At 45.9% G+C, this 20,726-nt stretch overlaps 2 protein-coding genes across 3 annotated transcripts; both read right to left on the reverse strand.

Annotated features, from left to right (window-relative positions):
• Nucleotides 1-1,371: 1,371 nt before the first annotated feature.
• Nucleotides 1,372-12,928, reverse strand: rcc1l (RCC1 like). The gene is made up of 12 exons (XM_035432485.1): nt 12,685-12,928; nt 11,293-11,593; nt 10,714-10,843; nt 8,959-9,087; nt 8,529-8,595; nt 7,675-7,726; nt 6,761-6,845; nt 5,976-6,157; nt 5,559-5,646; nt 4,826-4,999; nt 2,744-2,829; nt 1,372-2,412 (listed from the first exon to the last, which is right to left on the reverse strand). The coding sequence occupies exons 2-12, from the start codon at nt 11,575-11,577 to the stop codon at nt 2,335-2,337; spliced, it is 1,356 nt and encodes a 451-aa protein (XP_035288376.1). The 5' UTR covers nt 11,578-11,593; nt 12,685-12,928; the 3' UTR covers nt 1,372-2,334.
• Nucleotides 12,929-13,157: 229 nt separating this feature from the next.
• On the reverse strand, nt 13,158-19,463 carry ncf1 (neutrophil cytosolic factor 1). 2 transcript variants are annotated; one of them, XM_035433990.1, is made up of 11 exons: nt 19,337-19,463; nt 18,993-19,073; nt 18,706-18,781; nt 16,922-17,087; nt 16,779-16,837; nt 16,187-16,309; nt 15,139-15,246; nt 14,903-15,020; nt 14,504-14,617; nt 14,017-14,180; nt 13,158-13,878 (listed from the first exon to the last, which is right to left on the reverse strand). In XM_035433990.1, the coding sequence occupies exons 1-11, from the start codon at nt 19,406-19,408 to the stop codon at nt 13,694-13,696; spliced, it is 1,266 nt and encodes a 421-aa protein (XP_035289881.1). In that variant the 5' UTR covers nt 19,409-19,463; the 3' UTR covers nt 13,158-13,693. The 2 variants fall into 2 exon arrangements, with proteins under 2 accessions (XP_035289881.1, XP_035289882.1); XM_035433991.1 differs by lacking the exon at nt 19,337-19,463 and adding an exon at nt 19,215-19,331.
• Nucleotides 19,464-20,726: the final 1,263 nt, after the last annotated feature.

Below are 20,726 nucleotides of genomic sequence, written 5' to 3' on the forward strand. Positions count from 1 at the left end.
AAAGGTTGAATCACCTTCCCTTAGTAAAACTGCCTGGTCACGGATGTTGCGCAAGCTCTCTCATAGGTAGTGTTTTTCCACGTAACAGAAAGGCTGCTCAGCGATTGCAACATGAAAGCTAAATAAAGAAGAAGAGAGCAACCTTTGAGTGGGAGGGAGGAGGAGGGGGGGGGTTACATTAATGCATAGGTCTCAGTCATTTTATTCTCTGTCCGTCATTTAAAAAAATGACTACCTATGACTCAGTTCTTTGCAACTGCACTTTCCAACGAGCGTGCAGCCGGGTTCCAGCCAATGGGCGCTCTCCTCTTCAGACCCCTCTCGTGTGCAGCAGTCAGCGACTCTCTCGCGCCGCGGCCTTTTACTGTAAACCCCCTATATTTCCCCACGCCGAAAACAAATGACACACTCCGACGATTCGCCGCGCACCGAAGTATGATGCGTCAGCGGAGCTCTGAGCCGAGACAGAAGGAAGCGAACGCCGCTGCTATATGATGAATGTACGGTCCACGTGACGACCCCTTAATGTCCTACACGCTGTTCTCCATCCGTGCTAATGTTTCTCCACAACACTTGTTTAAAAAAAAATAAAACAGGCTCGAGTAGGAGACAGTTGGTGTCATTTCAACCCCCACCCCCCCTCACCTGTATACAAACGCATTGTACTGTTTTTATACTGTCGTTTTTTTTTTCTTCTTCTGATCCCCTGCAAATTGTGAAGCGAAGGTGTTTTCAGAGAGTGAAGCGAATCTAGCGAAAAACGAAATTCATGTGTGGCAAATAAAAAAAATAATAAAGTAATAAACGAATCTGTCCTTCCGTGTCTGTTTCAGTCGCCGCTCCTTGTGCCGTTCGCCGTCTCCTCTGCAGCCGATTGGCTGACGGTGAGCCGGAGGGGAAACGGCGGTGGGATGACTCACCCACTGCCCCGCCACCTGTGTGAGCCATCGTGCGCACACACACTCAGAGAAACGCTTGCAAAATCGCATTTTCAATTTCGCCTCTGAGTTTGGACCCTTCCCCGATTCACGGCCCCGTCAATAATGTGCTATTTACACCTCGTCGGTTTCCTCCGCTTACGCGGGGTTGAGCAACGAGGCCGGGCGAAGACGCCGGGGCCCCGGGAACCCGTCGCCGTCGGTCGGACGGATTTCGGCGAGGACGGCGGAGTGAAGCGCTCGCTTTAACGCTCAGGCCCGAGGGTTCAGGCCCCCCCGTGACATAACGGAGGCTCTCCTGGGAGCGCTGAGGGCAAAACTTACAACCCAGCCACGAGCCAAGTGGTTTTAAATGACCTCATCTGGAAAGAGCACAACTGGCACACCGCACAGTCCTCACTGTTCTGAAATCACAGAATGCAAGAATCCAAAATCACTTTGCGATCCAATTTTATTTTCAAAGAAATAACAAGGTTGGCTCACTTCAGGTAGCGAGGAGTTGGGTGTAGTCGAGTGTGTACGGTGAGTCGAACTGTCTGCACAAGCACACACAAACGACTCTACTCACAAGGCCTGCTGTGGTTTTCCAGGGTGTTAATACTGAATACAAACTGACTCAAACTGCGACCAAGCTGGTTCCGTGATGATCATACTTCAAATTTTTTTTACACACTTACGGAAGTGGTCAGAAGGTAGAGTTCAGAATGCAAGGCGAGAGCAGAAGGATCGGAGGCAATATTGGCTTCAAAACGTGGATCCACATTGTGCACATTTACATCAGAAGAATGGTGCGGAGATATCGGTTATAGCCTTGATGTCATCACTAGTGTGAGCCTGAGTCTCTGCCTGCAAGTTCACAGCAGTAAGACACGATAGGCTCAACCCTGCAGGGTAGGGTGGGCCAAGTTAAGCCAGTCTTTGGGTTCCCTCCACATAAATGCACCCTAGCTGCTCCCCAGGTACTTACAGGTCAACGGCTGCAGTCGGTCTTTATTTGATAAGTGCTAGCTCTCCCACACAGCGCTGTCAGGCTAGCAGTGTGCAATTGCTGCTGTGCTCCCAGTGCAGGTGGCAAAAGCAGGGAACCAACAGAACGGTACATTTTTTGGGATTCCAAATCTGGACCTAAATATCGGGATTAAACCCTTTCAAATTCCAACCTCAGATGGTCTTTAACTCCAGTACATTTATTCCGCTGAAGGTTAGACCAGAAACCCAGGCGTCCATCCAGAAGGTGTAGAACTCTGGGATTTGGGCGGGCTCAGAGGACTGAAAAGTTGTGCACTTCCTCCCGAGGCTGACGCCCTTCAGCGGGCGCCGGGATGGGCGTCGGGGCTTCCCCCACCGGTCGACGCGGGAAAGCGGGAGGGGCAGGAGCCGCTCCGTGCCGACCAGCTCACATCAGCGACCGGACCAGCGCCACCATGTGATCCACCCCACAGGCCACGTCCACCACCTGGCCCGGCACGGTCACCTGAAACGCACGCAGTGACACTCAAAGACCCCAAAGACCACCTTCCCCACAGCGGGACAAAATCCTCTCTGCACGTCTGTGCACGGGTAACACAAATTTCATTTGCCCTACCAAGATCCTAAACGGTACGGTCAGCGCTGCATTTCTGAACAGCAAGCAGCATCCAGCTCTAAAATGACACTGCATACTTAACACTCCCATTGGAAATCAGTTTGAGAACGTGCACTCGAATCGAACAGCTAGCAGAAAGCTGACTGCTGATTGGGTCCCGGGCGATCGGACCGCGGCCGCTCCGCAGACGGTGCGCGGTGCATTTCCGGCGGTCTCTTACCCGCCAGGGGAAGTGCTGGTCCTGCCGCTTCCCGATGCCCAGGCAGCCGCGCAGGTTCTTCCCCCAGACGAAGAGCTCCCCGCGGTCTGCAACGGATCGGACCGCGTTACCGCCACAGTTACCCCACAGACTGGCCCCTCCCTGATGCACACTCCTATATATATTTATTTTTAATTTTTTAAAATTTTATTATTATTATTTTTTTTTTTACATTTATTTGGCAGATGCTTTTATCCAAAGCGATGCACAATAAGTGCATACCGAAAGTCATTGGAACAACTACAGAACAAGGGCCTGCAGCTGCTGGGAGTATATGGCAGCCTGAACTATACTTCATAACGTCTGGAACAAAGGACAAAGTGGGCTACATTATGCTCTGACCACAAAGTGAATATTACTCTCCCTTAACTAACACAAGATGGCTGCAGTACTATCCCTTAACTTACACATGACGGCTTTAGAACTATTGGCAGGTGCTCTCTCTGATAATGTTTGTCAGGTTATTTGTACAGCGTTTCACAGGCAAATGCTCTCATTTTGTCGGGAGACCATTCAAAGAGTAGAACATTCAAAGATGTCCTGAAGAGACGGTCACACGCAGTAGCCCCACACAGAACAGCCCGAGCGTGACTCTTATACCTGTGATAGCCCAACAGCCCGGGCGTGACTCTTATACCTGTGATAGCCCAACAGCCCGGGCGTGACTCTTATACCTGTGATAGCCGAACAGCCCGGGCGTGACTCTCATACCTGTGATAGCCCAACAGCCCGGGCGTGACTCTTATACCTGTGATAGCCGAACAGCCCGGGCGTGACTCTTATACCTGTGATAGCCCAACAGCCCGAGCGTGACTCTTATACCTGTGATAGCCGAACAGCCCGGGCGTGACTCTTATACCTGTGATAGCCGAACAGCCCGAGCGTGACTCTTATACCTGTGATAGCCCAACAGCCCGGGCGTGACTCTCATACCTGTGATAGCCGAACAGCCCGGGCGTGACTCTCATACCTGTGATAGCCGAACAGCCCGGGCGTGACTCTCATACCTGTGATAGCCGAACAGCCCGGGCGCGACTCTTATACCTGTGATAGCCGAACAGCCCGAGCGTGACTCTTATACCTGTGATAGCCGAACAGCCCGGGCGTGACTCTTATACCTGTGATAGCCGAACAGCCCGGGCGTGACTCTCATACCTGTGATAGCCGAACAGCCCGGGCGTGACTCTCATACCTGTGATAGCCGAACAGCCGGAGCGTGACTCTTATACCTGTGATAGCCGAACAGCCGGAGCGTGACTCTTATACCTGTGATAGCCCAACAGCCCGGGCGTGACTCTCATACCTGTGATAGCCGAACAGCCCGGGCGTGACTCTCATACCTGTGATAGCCGAACAGCCGGAGCGTGACTCTTATACCTGTGATAGCCGAACAGCCGGAGCGTGACTCTTATACCTGTGATAGCCGAACAGCCCGGGCGTGACTCTCATACCTGTGATAGCCGAACAGCCCGGGCGTGACTCTCATACCTGTGATAGCCGAACAGCCCGGGCGTGACTCTCATACCTGTGATAGCCGAACAGCCCGGGCGTGACTCTCATACCTGTGATAGCCGAACAGCCCGGGCGTGACTCTCATACCTGTGATAGCCCAACAGCCCGGGCGTGACTCTCATACCTGTGATAGCCGAACAGCCCGGGCGTGACTCTTATACCTGTGATAGCCGAACAGCCCGGGCGTGACTCTTATACCTGTGATAGCCGAACAGCCCGGGCGTGACTCTTATACCTGTGATAGCCGAACAGCCCGGGCGTGACTCTTATACCTGTGATAGCCGAACAGCCCGAGCGTGACTCTTATACCTGTGATAGCCGAACAGCCCGAGCGTGACTCTCATACCTGTGATAGCCGAACAGCCCGAGCGTGACTCTTATACCTGTGATAGCCGAACAGCCCGGGCGTGACTCTTATACCTGCGATAGCCGAACAGCCCGGGCGTGACTCTTATACCTGTGATAGCCGAACAGCCCGAGCGTGACTCTCATACCTGTGATAGCCGAACAGCCCGAGCGTGACTCTCATACCTGTGATAGCCGCGAAGTGCGTGAGGCCGCAGTGGATCCGAGTGACGGTCACCGCGGGGTTAAACTCCGACTTCCCGAAAAGCGTGGGCGGAATCATTTCGGGCGTCCTGGACTCCGATAGGTCAGGCCCTTTTCCCAGGATGCCGTAGCCCCAGACGAACACTTCCCCTTTGTCTGCAAAGACAAAGCGCCAAAAATGAACAAAGGCCCTCGTCAGTCCAGCAACTCATATCTTCTAGCAGTTCTGCTTGTGTGCTACGAGATAAATTGGTGTGAAACATACAAAGACACAACAATATGGTGCGCGGGAGCAGTCTGGTATGGATAAGGGATTTTTCAGTTCATTAGAACAGACTTCTGTGACATCACTATGTTACACTCCATCCTCTACAGCAGGAGCTCCAAGGCCTCCTAAAGTAAGCATGTTACTGGAGGACCCCAACCCCAATAAAACAGTTTTTTGACACCTTTATCCAGCACTCTCTACAAGCAGCAATTCAGCAGCTATTGAACATTCTGGAAGTGTCCATTTTGCTGAGGACCCCCCAGGTATCCTTTAGAGAACCCAGGAGTTTCCAAGACCTTCGTTCAGGAATGCCTATCCTGAAAAACAGTAGGCCAAAACCGAACCACGTCTCTTTTCTTATCCCTTCATCAAGATGATCGTTGAACAGCCCCCACCTCCATTTAACCCCTCTGTGTACTGAAGAGCAGGACGGATAGCCGGCCTTACCATTCAAAACGGCCACCTGTGTCCCCCCACAGGCCGCCTGCTGCACCCTCCCCACGCCCTCCAGGGGGAGGAGGCGCGGAGAGCTGATCTGTGGAGAGAGGACGGCGGGGGAAACGAATCTCTCAGGAATGCGACACAATCAAATCCGGGAGTCACCGCAATGAATCACCCGCTCTGAATCCAGCACCAAAAATCTCCCGGACAAGGGCTAATTCCACCAATCACAACGCTCCATTGTTTCTGGTACATTTTTAAACCAACACAGCCCTGGCACCTATTCTTGTAAAAAAAAAAAAGTTTAAGCATTAGCCAAGAAAACTGAACTCCAGCCTGAAGACCTTTGAGATTTTTGTTCACAGTGGAGAGTTATGTCATTTCCACAGACCCCACCCACCCCTCCCCCAGACATGGCCTTACCTGTGTGGCTTCAGTCACAGCAGACAGCTGGAAGTACTCGGAGTTCCCCCAGCCGAAAACGTGGCCGTCCTGCGACACGGCCAGGCTGCAGTCTCCGTACGAGGTCACCTGACACACCCTGACTCCGCCCAGGTCCCCCGCCACGGGCAGCGGGTGAGGGCTGATGTCATGGTGACCCAGCCCTGTGGTTACAACAGAAACTAACACGCTTAAATGTGGCTTGCGCCCAATATATGACCACGTGTGTGTGTATGCATGTGTGTGTGTGTGTGTGTGCGTGTGTGTGTGTGAGAGTGTGTGTGTGTGTGTGCATGAGCGTGAGCGTGAGTGTGCATGTGTGTGAGTGTGCATGTGTGTGTGTGTGTGTGTGAGAGTGTGTGTATGCGTGTGTGTGTGTGTGTGTGTGTGTGAGAGTGTGTGTATGCATGTGTGTGTGTGTGTGTGCGTGAGTGTGTGTGTGTGCGTCTGAGTGTATGCTAGGCGTCAGGTTAATCTCTCCTTTTTATACCATGTAATAGACTAACAGTTTCACCAATTTGTGCCGCCACAAGCCGCTTACACAATCACACGCACACACAAGCAAAATGAAAGCACTACAAATCACTGACACGCATCAGGCATTTAAATTTATTCCAGCTCGTGGGCTGTTTCCCTGGCATCTTTGCATAAAGAGCCAGAGGTCCTCTTCCCACCATGGGTGTGTGAACACTGTTGTTTTGCAGAGCAGTGAAAAGGGGATTTAGGGAGATGTGTACTAGTCGGGGGGGGGGGGGGGGAACACTGACCTGTTTGACCGTCCGCCCCCCACCCACAGGCGTACACCTTGCCCGTCTCGGTCAGGAACAGACTGTGATCTTGCCCGCACGCCACCTGCAGGCAGGAGGAAGCCATTGCATCACTGAGTCACTGTGTCAGTTCTGGCCTTGGGGGGCCGGTGTGCGTGCAGCTCTTTGTTTCCACTGGCTAAATGAGCCAACAGGCTGTATACACACCAACACGGGTTTACTCGCCAATTAAATCACAGCAAAACGTTTCAAACAGGGATTGTCTTTAGCTGTCATTCATGCGCTTATCAGGAAATGTAGTTAAAATGTCAGATGGCATAAATGTAAGGGGCTCGCTAAGTAATTAAGGCTAGAAGTTGGAATGAAAACCATAAAGAGATTTATTTGGCCCTCGCTCCCTACCTCTGCTCTACAGCGTGAGGTGGCTCCCGCGTGTTCTGGGTACTTTATGTCCTCACCAGCCAATCGGGGAGACAAATGCGAGCGCTAATTCGAGAGCGGCGCCTGGGAGATTAAACTAACTGCGCCCTCTTGCACAATAAGCTTCTCGGGGCAATCTAACAGAAGGAGCGCTAAGACATCGCATCAATTCTCAGCTGTAATCTAGATTTAATAAGAATAAATACGTTTACGAGCGCCGAGCGTGTTCACGTCGTAACGAGCACTAAGCACCATTACCTCCAGACACGGGACCCATCTTCATTACGTTACAAAAACGAGGAAGGCTGCTTTCTGCTCAGGCTCCCCAATGTTCCGCATACAGCGCATTACTTTATCAATACACTGATGAATTTAAGTATGGATTTTAAGTGCAGTTTCGCTCAAATTAGCATTGGAGGGTGTGAGAACGGAACGGTCTGCTTTTGGACACCGCGTCGGGGGGGTGCGAGGAACACGGACCAGACCGGGCTCACCTGAACGACTCGGCTGTCGAAGCCCTCGATCTTGTGAACGACGTGGCTGCCGCTGTCGAGAGAGAGAGAGAGACAGGGCGAAGACAGCGGCCATCAATCAATTACACACGCGGACGGCTTCATCACCGCAGGAAGGTCACTTCGGTGGGCTATTTCAGTCAGAGGGGTGGGCCTGATTAAGCTTCCCCCATACCAACGGCACAGAGACGTCAGGGACAACGACCACGCACAACGAGCTCTTCGCTGCTGAAATATTGTAGCGCTATCTGTAGCCAGCAAGGTAATGCTTTTTGAAAACGGCCATCCATTTATAACTGCACCTTCAAAGGACAGAAAAAGTCCAAAATTTCTACGAAGGAGTTTGCTCTAGTTATTTACCTCCCATCTAACATCTCAAAGCACCTTTGGCTCATTACTCTATATATTTATGTATTTTTCAATATTTAAACAGAACACCGTTAAAGCATTACCTGCATGTCACATCTGACAACACAGCCCAAAATGGTATAGGTGAGATCTGTACATCTGTACATTTATAGCATGAGTAAGATGTACCAGTATATTTATGGTATAGGTGAGACGTACCTGTGTATTTATAGCATAAGTGAGATGCACCTGAACATTTATAGCACAAATGAGATGTACCTGTTTAGATATGGAATAGGTGAGATGTACCTGTATATGTATGATATAGGTGAAATGTGCCTGTATATATATTGTATAGGAGGATGTACCTGTATATTTATACAATAGGTGAGATGAACCTGTATATTTATGGAATAGGTGAGATGTACCTGTATATTTATGGTATAGGTGATGTGTACCAGTATATTTATAGTATAGGTGAGATGTACCTGTATGTTTCATCCTCCACAATTTTCCTCCCACACTGTCCATAAGCATTGTTCCCCAGACTGAACACTGCGAAAGGACACAAGCAATGAATGGGCCTTAGCAAGGAAAGAACACTTTGCTTACTAAGATACAAAGGCATATTATATCACAAAAGTAATCAAAAACAAATCCTGACACAATAGAAAAAACATTTTATTGAAAGTGACCGTCAGATTGAGTGGTCTTTTTTTAAAGATTAGCTGAAACCACATACTTGATGTTTTTTTTTTTTTTTTGCACATCTTAAAATGTACGGTGGCATGGTGCATGAGTTTTCCAGTACCTGATGACCAAATTGACTGCTTTATGACACGGTTCTGAATGAATTTTAGCCAGGCCAGTGTGAACACCTGACTGCTCTGCTGCAGCCTCACCCCCGCGTCCACTTACCTCCCTCTGAGTCAGTGAGCAGCAGGGAATGGGCACGCCCACAGGCCACCTGGACCACCCGAGTCTCCTGCGGCCTATCCAAGGGCAGGGACACTGGGGACGGCTCCAGCACGTAGTCATAACTCTTTTCTGAGGATGGGGGTAGGGGTAGGAGGAGGAGGAGGAGGAGGAGAGAGGGAGAGAGGGAGAAAGAGAGGAGAAATGGGAGAGAGAGCAGGAAAGGGATACAGAGAAAGAAATAGAAGGAAGGTGAGGTAGAGAAAGATAGGGGAGAGTGAGAGAGAGAACTTTTTGTGTGGTTTTGCCTCTTGACTGTGCTGCATATTAGACAGGGTCCTCCCTGGCCCTCTCTAGCACTTATGCTGCCAGCAGCTTGGAAACTGCGGGCACAATCAATTGCACCTCTATTGACTGCACTTCTTTTTGTTGTTACATTATTTGCCATTGATATTTTTTGCATTGTAATCTTGTTATTTTACTAAGTTGCTTTTACGTAACCGTCTTGTAGTTTCCCTAACAGTCTTTACAAGTTTACAGTCAATCCTAGGTTTCCACATTTGTGGTCTCTGAGTATTTGCCTCCCACCTATAGTGTTACTGTTGCTCTTAACCAAATTAATGCACTTGTCTTCTAATTTTAAGTCTCTCTGGATAAGAGTGTCTGCCAAATGGGCGTAATGTAAGCTAAGACAGTTAGCCTAATATCTGAAATATCGCTGCTTTTAAAATGCTTTTATGGGGCTTTTAAATTCATAAAGAGGATTAACAAAGTGAACTACAAGAGATTCTTCAGGTTGAGTTCTGTCAGTAGAATGAGGGGACATAAATGGAAATTAGCAAAACGTAAATTCCACACAGACATTAGGAAGCATTTTTTCATACGGAGAGTGGTCACTGTGCGAAACAGCCTGCCAGGTCATGGAGTAGAGGCAGAAACTCTGGAGGCTTTCAAGGCCAGGCTTTATACGGTGCTAGATACCATCTAGTTTGCAGGTAACCCGAGCACTAGGTAGACTTCAGTGGTAGGAAAATGGCTAGCATTTTTGGACTGAATGGCCAGTTCTTGTCATTATGTCATGTTATGTTATGTCATGCTATGCTATGTTATGTTACGTTAAGCTATGTCATATTATGCTATGCTAAGTCATGTCATTCCATGTCATGTTATGTTATGTTATGGTAAGCTATGTTACGTTACATTATGCTATGCTATGTAATGCTAAGTTGTTATGTTATGCTATATTATGTTATGCTCTGCTATGTTATGCTATGTTATGCCATGTTATGCTCTGCTATTCTATGCTCTGCTATGCTATGTTATGCTACGTTATGCTCTGCCATTCTATGTTATGCTCTGCTATGTTATGCTATGTTATGCTATGCTATGCTATGTTATGCTCTGTTACGCTGTTATGCTCTGCTATTCTATGCTCTGCTATGCCATGTTATGCTCTGTTATGCTATGTAATGTTATGCTATGCTATGCTATGTTATGCTCTGCTATTCTATGCTCTGCTATTCTATGCTCTGCTATGCCATGTTATGTTATGCTATGCTATGTTATGTTATGCTCTGCTATGCTATGTAATGTTATGCTATGCTATGCTCTGTTATGCTCTGCTATTCTATGCTCTGCTATGCTCTGCTATGCTATGCTATGTTATGCTCTGCTATGCTATCCCCAATCTTGAGCAGGGACCTGCGGTGCCAGCGGAGAACGGGCGAACGGTCAGCAGGATGGAGCAGTAGCACTCACGGCGGTCGCGCTGCGAGCGCTGGAACCCCAGCTGGGAGTCCTTGTTCAGGCCCATCCCCCACACTTTGGTCAGGTCCTGCGTGGTCGAGGACAGCAGGGTGAACCCATAGCCACAGGCCGCCGAGGAGATCTGAATGACGTGGGGGGTGAGAAAGTGCAGTTTACTCGTGTGCTGCTGCGGACAGTTAGAGACAGCAGGGAGCTTTATCTCGTAAATGCTACGGTATCAGAAGTGTTTACGCTAAATGAAAGAGCAGGCTGAGTCATTTACATTTACATTACAGGCATTTAGCAGACGCTCTTATCCAGAGTGACTTACACAACTTTTACGTAGCATTTTTTTTAATTTTTACATTGTATCCATTTATACAGCTGGATGTATACTGAAGCAATGCTCAAGGGTACAACGGCAGTGTCCTACCCGGGAATTGAACCTATGACCTTTCGGTTACAAGCCCAGTTCCTTACCCACTGTGCTACACTGCCACCAAACACTTTGTGTTGACTCCCAGTGGGCAAATGAGGTGAGGGGAAGTGCGTTCTCTCAATGTGCCGGCGTGGGTATTCGGGGTGCTTTACCTTCTGCTCAGTCTCCAGCCGGTAGGGTGTGAGCTGGTACTTCCTGGGGTTTTTCTTTCCACTGTCAGGAACCACAAAGCTGGGAATCCCCAAGGCTCCCGTGTAGCTGAAGCCCCACACAAACACCTTATCCTTGGGCCTTCTGTGCTTGCCTGCGTACTGGAACACTGGCCCGCCGTGCTCCTTGGGAACTGTAGTTCTTGGGTTCTGGCTGGGGGTCGTGTACCTACGGATCCCCAGCACGACGCTGGGCCTTCTGAACAACCGAACACAGGCAACGGACATCTTGTCCTTCAGCCGCCTATCACCAGAGTGAGAACGTCATTCAGGTTATATGGCTGTCACATTACACTGGTGAGCTCTGGGGTAATTAGGTCACCAACACAAGAGGCTGAACACGTTTGGGTCACATTTATTACAGTGGCTAGTTTTAAAGTCAGTACGTCACTAACACAAGAAACAACAGTTTACAGGTTACATTACTTATTTATAACAGTGATGGTGGAACATGGGGCTATGATTGTATATGCCAGAACTGAATTTACCAAGAATTTGAGTGCAATTCTGTCCCTGGGGGACACACACTGCATTTGTGACACAAGTTAACAGGTAAGTACACAGATGAGATTGGGCAAGGGCAGTCAAGATGCTGTATTATCAGAACCTAATAAGCATACCTTTGAGTGAATAGATAAAAGTGAAAAAAAGACATTGCATCAGATTTTAGGTGCTTTATCCTTTACAATATTGGCCAAGGAAAGAGTCGAATGATTGGATTTGTTTCCAATATCGAGCTATATTTATGAGCAATGAGTTAGAAATAACGTCATTACTGTGACCAAACAGAGGCGAAGCTGCATTTCAATGGGGTCTTAGCAATCACGCTACATGCTTTGTTGACACGTGCTCTGAACAACCCAAGGAACGGGTGAAAAAAAAATCTCACTTTTATGTGCCCCCCCCCCCCCCCCAGATATTTAATTTAAAACACTGGTGTCAGTGTGAAGAAGTATTGCTATTGCAGATTTCCAACAACTGTTCCTAGCATGTTATTAAACTGAGCTAACGTTACTAAACATTCAAGCTAGCTATATATTTCAACCTTCTGAACTCGTTTAACAGCAAACTTTAAGCATGTGTAACATTTCAAGATGTTCCGCTATCCAACAGAATCACTGGGTTTCAGCTGAACTGAAAATAATGACGATGCGATTTAAAAACGTTTTAGACCCCATGCATAGCCTTGGCATAAGTCACAATCTAGAATATCTATTGACATATATTAACACCATTCTACAAGCACTGTCGTGCGACTAGATATCTAGCCAGTTGCTGAAATTCAGTTATTAACAATCATTTTCATGCTAGATCACTCATTCATTTTAAACTCACCTTGCAGCTTGCCTACTACTGCTAGGTAGTGAGATAGCTAGCTGACCTCAGTTCGTTTTTAATCGGGCTTTCTTTTAAATTCCGCATCAATAGATTTAATATGATCAACTGTTATCCGTTATAAAGAAACATGGTATGTGTCTCAATAACATACTTCACAGGCTATTTTATGCTTGCTATGTTCATAAATTTACGCATTGTGTTGCTACGTGAAGGCAGCCATGACAGTGACCGCTCAACGAACTCTGACCTCTGATCTTATTTTGTATTCTAACGACAGCCGAAATCACAGTTTAGTGCATACTGCCGCCTACCGTAGGGTATATAATGTGTAAGTGAACTAAACGAAGGGGGGAAAAGTTCCCTTTTCAACTTCTCTCTGATTTAATTTGCTTTTACTGAAACTAATCCCATTTTTACTGAAGTTGTTAATGGGGTATTGAATTATAGTAATAACAATAATATACACACAATTTTATTTTATGTTTTTATTCAAAATGAAAAAAGCAACGGGTGTCCTTCATAAAACAAAGTTGCAATTTATAAACAATTACATCTTGTAAACAGTAATATCTTCTCAGGGGGCTGTACTGCAGCAATTAGCTTATTTAAAGCTTATTATTAGCTTTATTTATTTAAAGAAGGCCTTTTTCAGCTGAAAAACTTCCATGATCCTTGGATGATAGAACGCTTACTTCAAACACATTGAAAGGTCTTGTTCACTGCAAATTAGCTTTACCCTACACAGATATTGCTTTGAAAAAGTATATACAAAATCTACATACAAATTGTGTAAATAATGCAGGATTGCCTAAAATGAGAATATTGACACACGTTGAGCGAAAGTAGTACTGTATATTCTTTCTGATGTTCTCTTACATATGAAAATTCCTCTCCTATTTTTCACATTGTGCAGAGACAAAGCTTTGTAAAAGATCACAAAGTTGTGTGTGTGTGTGTGTGTGTGTGTGTGTGTGTGTGTGTGTGGGGGGGGCAGCGCAGTAGCCTTCTATAAGGTGATCTTTGTGGGCCCGTCACCCTCTCCGCTGGCTTTGCGGATGCTGACTTTCTTGCGCGTGTCTTCCGTGCAGCGTTCCAGAATGAGCTCCGGACTAGGGCGCGGAGGGATAGCGGGGAGGTCCTCCTTCTGCTCTGTAACGGACTGGGGGACCCCTGGCTTGGGAGCGATGTTCTCTGAAACAAAGCCCAACCAAACTGGAATCAGCGCGCAGCCACGAGCGTGAAAAGACCCCACGGGCGACCGGAGCTGAGATCAGCTGAGAAAGGAAAATGGGCTCCGAGTTTTCAGAACTGCTCTACCGTGAGACCTACCGCTGTTGTTGCTTCGTTCCAGCAGGGGGGGCTGTTTGGGTCTTTCTCTGGAGGCGCGTTGCCCGCGCTGCTGCAGGTAGCGTCGGCTGTTCCTGCGGTAGGCGTCCTGGCTCATCTTGTTGCGTCCCTTGGCATGGATACTCTGGATATTGCGAATTGTGGACCTGCGGGCAAAAGCAGAATGACTCAATGCGAGTGGAGCTAAGAGTGCGTGTGAGGAGTGTACGCTTTTTGATTATTAAAGGAATGTCTTTGCCCTCTTGGAGATACTGCCCTTTGTATTCACAGGGATAGCACTGATGTTCTCCACTTTTTTCAGCCATTTTGAATATGAGCATTTGCAAAGTGAAGTTAATATAATGAACGTTTATCAACAGATCCATTTGGCTGTGGTGTGCAGTCTGTACTCATGGAGAAGGAGGCCCTGCCAAGTCCACTAGTAATTATGTCTCTCAGGTTGCCAGGTCTGCAAAGAGACGAGCCTTACCTCCTGGGCGGTGGTGTCTGCCTCCTGAAAGCGGTCCCCTCATTCGTCGCCTCTTTCTTCTCCCCCGTCTTGAACAGGAACATGGAAGGGTAGTGCCCCGTTTGCTCTCCCTTTCTGTCAGATCGCACACCGCACTTTGAGGCCACTTCCTCTTTGCATATGATTGTTTCACTACACAGTTTCCAAGCTGAATTTCAGTTTCTATCGCCCTTGCGTAAGACAGCCGTGCTATTTCAAAAGTGGTCGCGTTCTCAGTCAGGGGTAACAAAACAGACTAACTACCACAAGAGCCAGATGTACATTGCTACACTTTCGCCATCACCACGTTCCCCTTAACAGAGTCATTGAACCAACACAAAGAGGAAATTAAAAACCGCGTGTTTTTTTCGGCCATCGTACCTGACCACCCACCAGCCGTCCAGCAATTTGTGGATGACCTCTATGGTCTCCCCAGCAACAAGAGTCAGCTCGTCATCTTCCACAGCTTCGTAGCCTTTCGTGGCGACGTACAGCTCCCCTGCAGAGACAAACTTATTCATGAGCAAACTTATTCACCCAGTCCGCAGTTCACCAGTATCAAAAATACAGAAAAGGTTGAGGTGACTGCTGCAATATTTTAATATTTGCGGCCTTGCCTTCGTAGTCGGGCTCTGGTTCCTCGCCCTCTTCGGGTCCCTCCAGGGGCTCCAGGTAGGAAGCGGGTACCCAGCCACGTCGTGAGTCACACTGGCAGAACCACCAGCCTGAGGGGGGGTGGAGACAAAAAGTTGCGGGTTCATGGGTGTGAGTGCAGCAGGGTTCAGGTCAATTCAATTTCCATGAATTGAAAAAAATACCCAAAATGTTCTTATAAGGATTTTTCAATTCATTAAAATGAGCATTTCCTCCTTGCCACCCCCAGCCCAGGGACGCAGGGAAAATCTCTCAACTGACCAATGTCATACATTCACAGTCAGAAAGAATGTGCAAAAATACTTCCTATAGGGTTACAATGGCCTGTCACTGCAGCAGTACCCACAAAGGTATTTTGTACCAATTAATCAATTAATCTTTTAGATTAGTATTCTACAGTACAAATATGACCCAGTGAGAGAACATTGTACTGTAGAGAGCAAAAACAGACTTCTACTGTACCCCTTGCTTTGACAGTGCTGCTGACTGGGACAAAATTGTTAGTCGTCTATTGGCTAACACGACATGTACTATTTGGCAAGATTTGGCAACAGGAAACACAGAGCAGTTTGTAAGCACAGTAACCCCGCGTCTGCTCATTTGCAGACATTGCCCAGCCTTTAGGTTAACAGCCATCGTGAGCAAACACAGCTGCAGGAAGATACTTCCTCATCAGAAAGTAACCCCAAGAACCTGGTGGAATTTCCCAGTCTGTGGGGTAACAGTATCCATCTTAACGTTTCTCTCCGTGTTCTTGAATATGAAAGCGATGGACACAGTGAACCAGAAAATTATTTTTTAATAAAGCAGGTGGTGGAAGTCAGATGTGAGGTGTGGCCCTAAACGCTTCTGTCTGTTCCGCACAGGCACTTTATCAGCCTAGCGTTTAATCATCAGGACTTCCTGTCCCCGTTAGCAAATTTGCAAGGAAGTACTTGAAAGAGGAAGAGTGGGTTTTGGGGTACTCAGGTGTGGATGTCAGTGGATCTGGAGCTCACGTTGTGGACTAACCGTTAGTGGTCTTTTCAACAATGTCCACCAAAGCTCCCACTTCCAGGCTGAGCTCGTACTTGGAGCTCTGCTTGTAGTCTGCGATCACTCTGTAAGTCTCCAGGATAATAGGACCTGTAATCTCTGTTTAAAAAAAGTGTGAAACGGTAGTCAAAAGAGACCCTTGTGACACTGTACAGTATCCCTAGCAAATCCATCAATATATCTATCAAATATAATAATAATCTTCATTTTTATAGCATCATTCATAGTGCTTCATAGTGGACATTTACCAAAATAAAATAAAAAAACAAGTGGTCAAGTTGACACTTTTGAGAATGACAAGACCAGCAAAGACTATGCTGATCAGCTGCCGTTAAAATATTGCTTCTCTGCCTTTTACCTATTATATCTGTCATAAGTGTAAACAAATAGAGGTACTCTATTGCTGTAGTCTTCAGTAAGGTGTCCACAGGAATTTTTGAATAAACATTCAAGTGATTCAGACAGATTTAATGAAATATGAATGCTTTGGTAAGTCATCCAGGAAACATGCGTTTTCTGCGCATATCCCTAAATTAAATAATATTAAAGGAAAAGAACAGGCTATTACCAGTTTTGTTGTCTCTTGCTCTGTCCTTTGACATCACGAAGGTTTCATTTCTTTTATACCTGTACAGGAAACATTCGTTAAGTGTCTGCACATTTATGCGATGTGGCCCGCCGCATGTGTTTCGTTGTTTGGCTCGTACTCACGGGTGCGGTGCAGGTGGATTCTCGTCCTCCGGTCTGACCTGGAAAAATTCCCGCACCAGCTGGCAGCGGGAGATCTTCGGCGGCAGGGCGATGAGATCGCGGCAGTACCCTGCCAGCGTGCCTTGCCTCGTCTCTGTTGTCTTCTGATTGTCAAACCACTTCGGCGCTGTCAAATGTGGAGAGGAAACAGACTGATATTTATTAATGTATAAATCATATAAGGATATGTTTACATATATGCGTGTATAAATTCAAATCCCATATCTTTGGTTTTATTTCGTACATTTCAGCGCGCTCGCGCGCGCGCACACATATATAACATGCTGTACCTCAAATTAGCTTTAGATCAGAAACAGATAGGCCTACTGTATTTATCCTGAAGTTTATCAGTGTGCAGTGAGGAAGATCAAATAAATGAATAGAATCGGATAGAGTTAAAAAAAGAGTTCAGCACATAAAATACAGTGTATTCATATAGGAATATGTATTACTAAAAGATCAGGGAAGTGAGACTAAATGAGGAAGTCAACCTTTTTTCTCCTATTTGATTCTTCTGTGTGTTGTTTTATTTTTGGATTGCTGCAAACCCCATGAATCATATCACAATGGATATCCGAAAATGAAAACAAAATAAGCGATGCCCATGATCCACAATTCCTCCAGTATTGCATAAGCTTTGCGAACTGTCAGCCACATCCTCATTTCTTAAAGATTACATCAAGGCCAGGTTTTGCCGCTGGACTTTTGCTAAATGGGAAAGTCCTTGTTCTGGTTTCATTTCATATCTTGGCTACGCCACCTGTCCGGTACCTAAACGAGCCGCGCAGGTGTTTCCTTGTACAGATCAAAAGGCCGTGGTGTGACGCCACGGAGCGTCCTTCCGGTCGTGACTGTGGTGGTCTCAATATGCACAGGTTACTGCTTCACAAAACCAAGGACAAACCACCACAATGGCCTGTCACTGGGGCAGTACCCACAAAGGTACGCCCGTTGTACCCTTTAACATTTTAGATTAGTATTCTACAGTACAAATATCACCCGGCGAGGGAACGTTGTACTGTAGAGATCAAAAACAGACTCCAACTGTACCCCTTGCTTTGACAGTGCTGCTGACTGGGAAAAATTGTTGGTCATCTATTGGCTAACACGACATGTACTATTTGGCAAGAATTGGCAACAGGAAACACAGAGCAGTTTGTAAGCACAGTAACCCCGCCTCTGCTTATTCGCAGGCATTGCTCAGCCTTAACAGCCATCGTGAGCAAACACAGTTAACACAGCAAACACACCGGGCAGCACCAGTCATTAGCATCTCTGCAATTGCCTTTCATACACGCTTCTCTATGTTTAGCTGAAAACTGAAAAAGAGACTTGCTTCCTGTTTGCAATGCTTGACGGATTGCAGGTGTTTCCTCGTTTGCCAACTGACTGACAAAAGTGAGATATCGACTGCAATATCGACATTTTGTATCAACATTTAAATACATATTTTTGCCTGACAGCTAATTACTACACTGTACAACTGGTTTAGAATGTGAACAAAACACACATTTTAATTAGGCTAAATGCCTGTTCAGATGTTCTGCATTTGATAAACTGAAAGAGTGCATTCAACTTTAAGTACGTTCTATCCATGATTGACTCATAAATAACAACAGGGTTGGCATAACGTTTACTTAACAAATATGGAACATTTTCTTTGTGATCAAAATGTACCAAAAAGTCTGCATGCTCATGTTCACACTTTTGCTTGACCAGGACTGGGGGCAGGAAAAATGCCTTACCTGGGAGGGACGGAATGATTCTGTCTTTGGCGTCAATGTCCCCAGCCTCAATTGGGAACATTTCTTTCAGGGATTTCTGCAATCCAGAAACACAAAAGGCACACAACAGTTTAACACCTCACAACTGTGCAGCCTGCCATTTTAGCTCACTCCAAGTAGTTTCTAATGAGAAATGCTATTTGACTACAGTATCCAGACTTCTATTCTGATTTACAGTAATGGGAAGTTTCTATTGAACGTGTTACATTGAGAGAAATGCAGTCTTGTTATGGTCACTCAGTACTTACATGAAAAGTGTAGATCTCTGGGTATTTTCTGTAAATCAACTTCTCTGACAAGTCGCTCCATTTAACCAGTACCATGTATACCTTTGAATAAAAAAAATCCCAACAGGTTATTCTAATATTCAGGCATCTTTTTGATAGTCATTTAAATATAGACTTCTATACCAATAATCCAATAAAAATATATCAACTCCGTTTTTTATATAAAATTGAATGTGAACACACCATTTTTATATCCAAACAAATTATAGTAAATAGAAGGATCTTTTTTCATGTTTCACAGCTATAACTGATGCTTATACTGACAACAAAACAATCCCTGTCATGTTATGCAGTTCCAGGCTTACATAGTGCTGGCTGGGGTAGAACCGTTTCTCGAAGCCCAGGAGCTCCACGTGACGAACGTAGACGGATTCCATGCTGGACACGAAAGACGCGGCGCGCGAGAGTGAAAGCGCAAGAGACCCTGAGAAACAGCGTTTTATAGCAGGTGTGTACGTGAGCCTAGTGAGAGCTCCACCCAGAGGAGGAGCTGCGCTACAACGTGCCTCATCTCACACACTCGACTTCCTAGCCCTCACGTAACAGCAAGCCCTTCATTTACAAAATGGGACATTTGTCACGGTGCCCTCCATTCTGCATAATATTTTCAGTATTCTACATGTTCTCATAAGCCAATGGAAATTTACATTTATCGATCAATCTAGGGAATTAATAAAGGTGTACCAAAGTTCATGTGGGTTCACTATGAAATCAGCAGCTAAGAGACTGCCTAAATGACCACTGGTTTGGGGAATTTAGTTGTGAAATTGTTTCTTGTAAAACATCAAAGAAGGAAATTACCTCAGTGTTTAAAAAAAATAAAATAAAATAAAGGTTCACTATTCTTTTATGCCACTCCTTATGAGAAAAGAAAATTTAAACTTAACTTTACTGCTTTGTGTTTAATCATTTACTGTATGTATTTAATATGCTAATATGTAACTGCTGACCACTGTGTCGTTTGACTGATGCATGCCAGAAAAATAAATTAAATAATAATGTCTCATTACCCAACAATAGTTTTACTATTAGAAACGTACAAAGACTGATCTGACTGAATGTCCTGAAAGGTAATAATTTACAACGGTGTGGTGTATGATGTAAATTGACAATGTGTGTGAGTGTTTGTAAAATGTGTTATAGACTATATATAAGCATAATTCAAATTATTGTCATGAAAAAAATAAATCTGTGATCCATTGCATCAGTTCATAACATTTTGTTTACATTGTCTTTTACACTTGAATTTGCCCTTAAACGAGTTAGTTCAGTAGATAGAGCATTGCAGAATTGTATAGGGGTGGAGTTTAATGTTAATAAAAAACAAACAATGCAGGAAGTTCTTGTATATCCAAAAAGGACCTTCAATATTAAAACGGTTTTCAGTTGCAAACTGGTTTAAACTTGTCGTGGATATCTAATTTCTGAAGAAGAGTATGCTAAGAGTATAAAATTTCACAGGGGCTTTTGCAGTGACAATCCCAGAAAATTTCTGCTTTGTAGTATAAAACCTCTGTAAAGTACAAAGAGGAACCAGCAGACGACAGCAGAGAATGTGGCAAGCCTTAGAAACTGGCTAAATTCTGTTACAATTGTGCTGGTAGTTAGATACCAGACCTGGGTCAAATATGTATTTGTTTTGGATTCAAATACTTTTCTACACTTTACTGATCTTGTCTGGTGTATTGGAACCAA

The sequence above is a fragment of the Anguilla anguilla genome, chromosome 9, assembly GCF_013347855.1.
Source record: "Anguilla anguilla isolate fAngAng1 chromosome 9, fAngAng1.pri, whole genome shotgun sequence".
Lineage (NCBI taxonomy): Eukaryota > Metazoa > Chordata > Actinopteri > Anguilliformes > Anguillidae > Anguilla > Anguilla anguilla.

Bases quoted from the DNA above. Each gene is read 5' to 3' on its own strand.
- rcc1l (XM_035432485.1), bottom strand. From the start codon at position 11,577: ATGTCCGTTGCCTGTGTTCGGTTGTTCAGAAGGCCCAGCGTCGTGCTG. The intron at 5,000-5,558 runs GTAAGGCCGGCT...TTGTCTTTGCAG, and splicing joins ACAGGTGGCCGTTTTGAATG to ACAAAGGGGAAGTGTTCGTC. The intron at 2,413-2,743 runs GTAAGAGACCGC...CGTGCGTTTCAG, and splicing joins ACCAGCACTTCCCCTGGCGG to GTGACCGTGCCGGGCCAGGT.
- ncf1 (XM_035433990.1), bottom strand. From the start codon at position 19,408: ATGGAATCCGTCTACGTTCGTCACGTGGAGCTCCTGGGCTTCGAGAAA. The intron at 16,310-16,778 runs GTAATAGCCTGT...TTTTTTAAACAG, and splicing joins AGCAAGAGACAACAAAACTG to AGATTACAGGTCCTATTATC. The intron at 14,181-14,503 runs GTAAGGCTCGTC...TTTTGCCCGCAG, and splicing joins CAGACACCACCGCCCAGGAG to GTCCACAATTCGCAATATCC.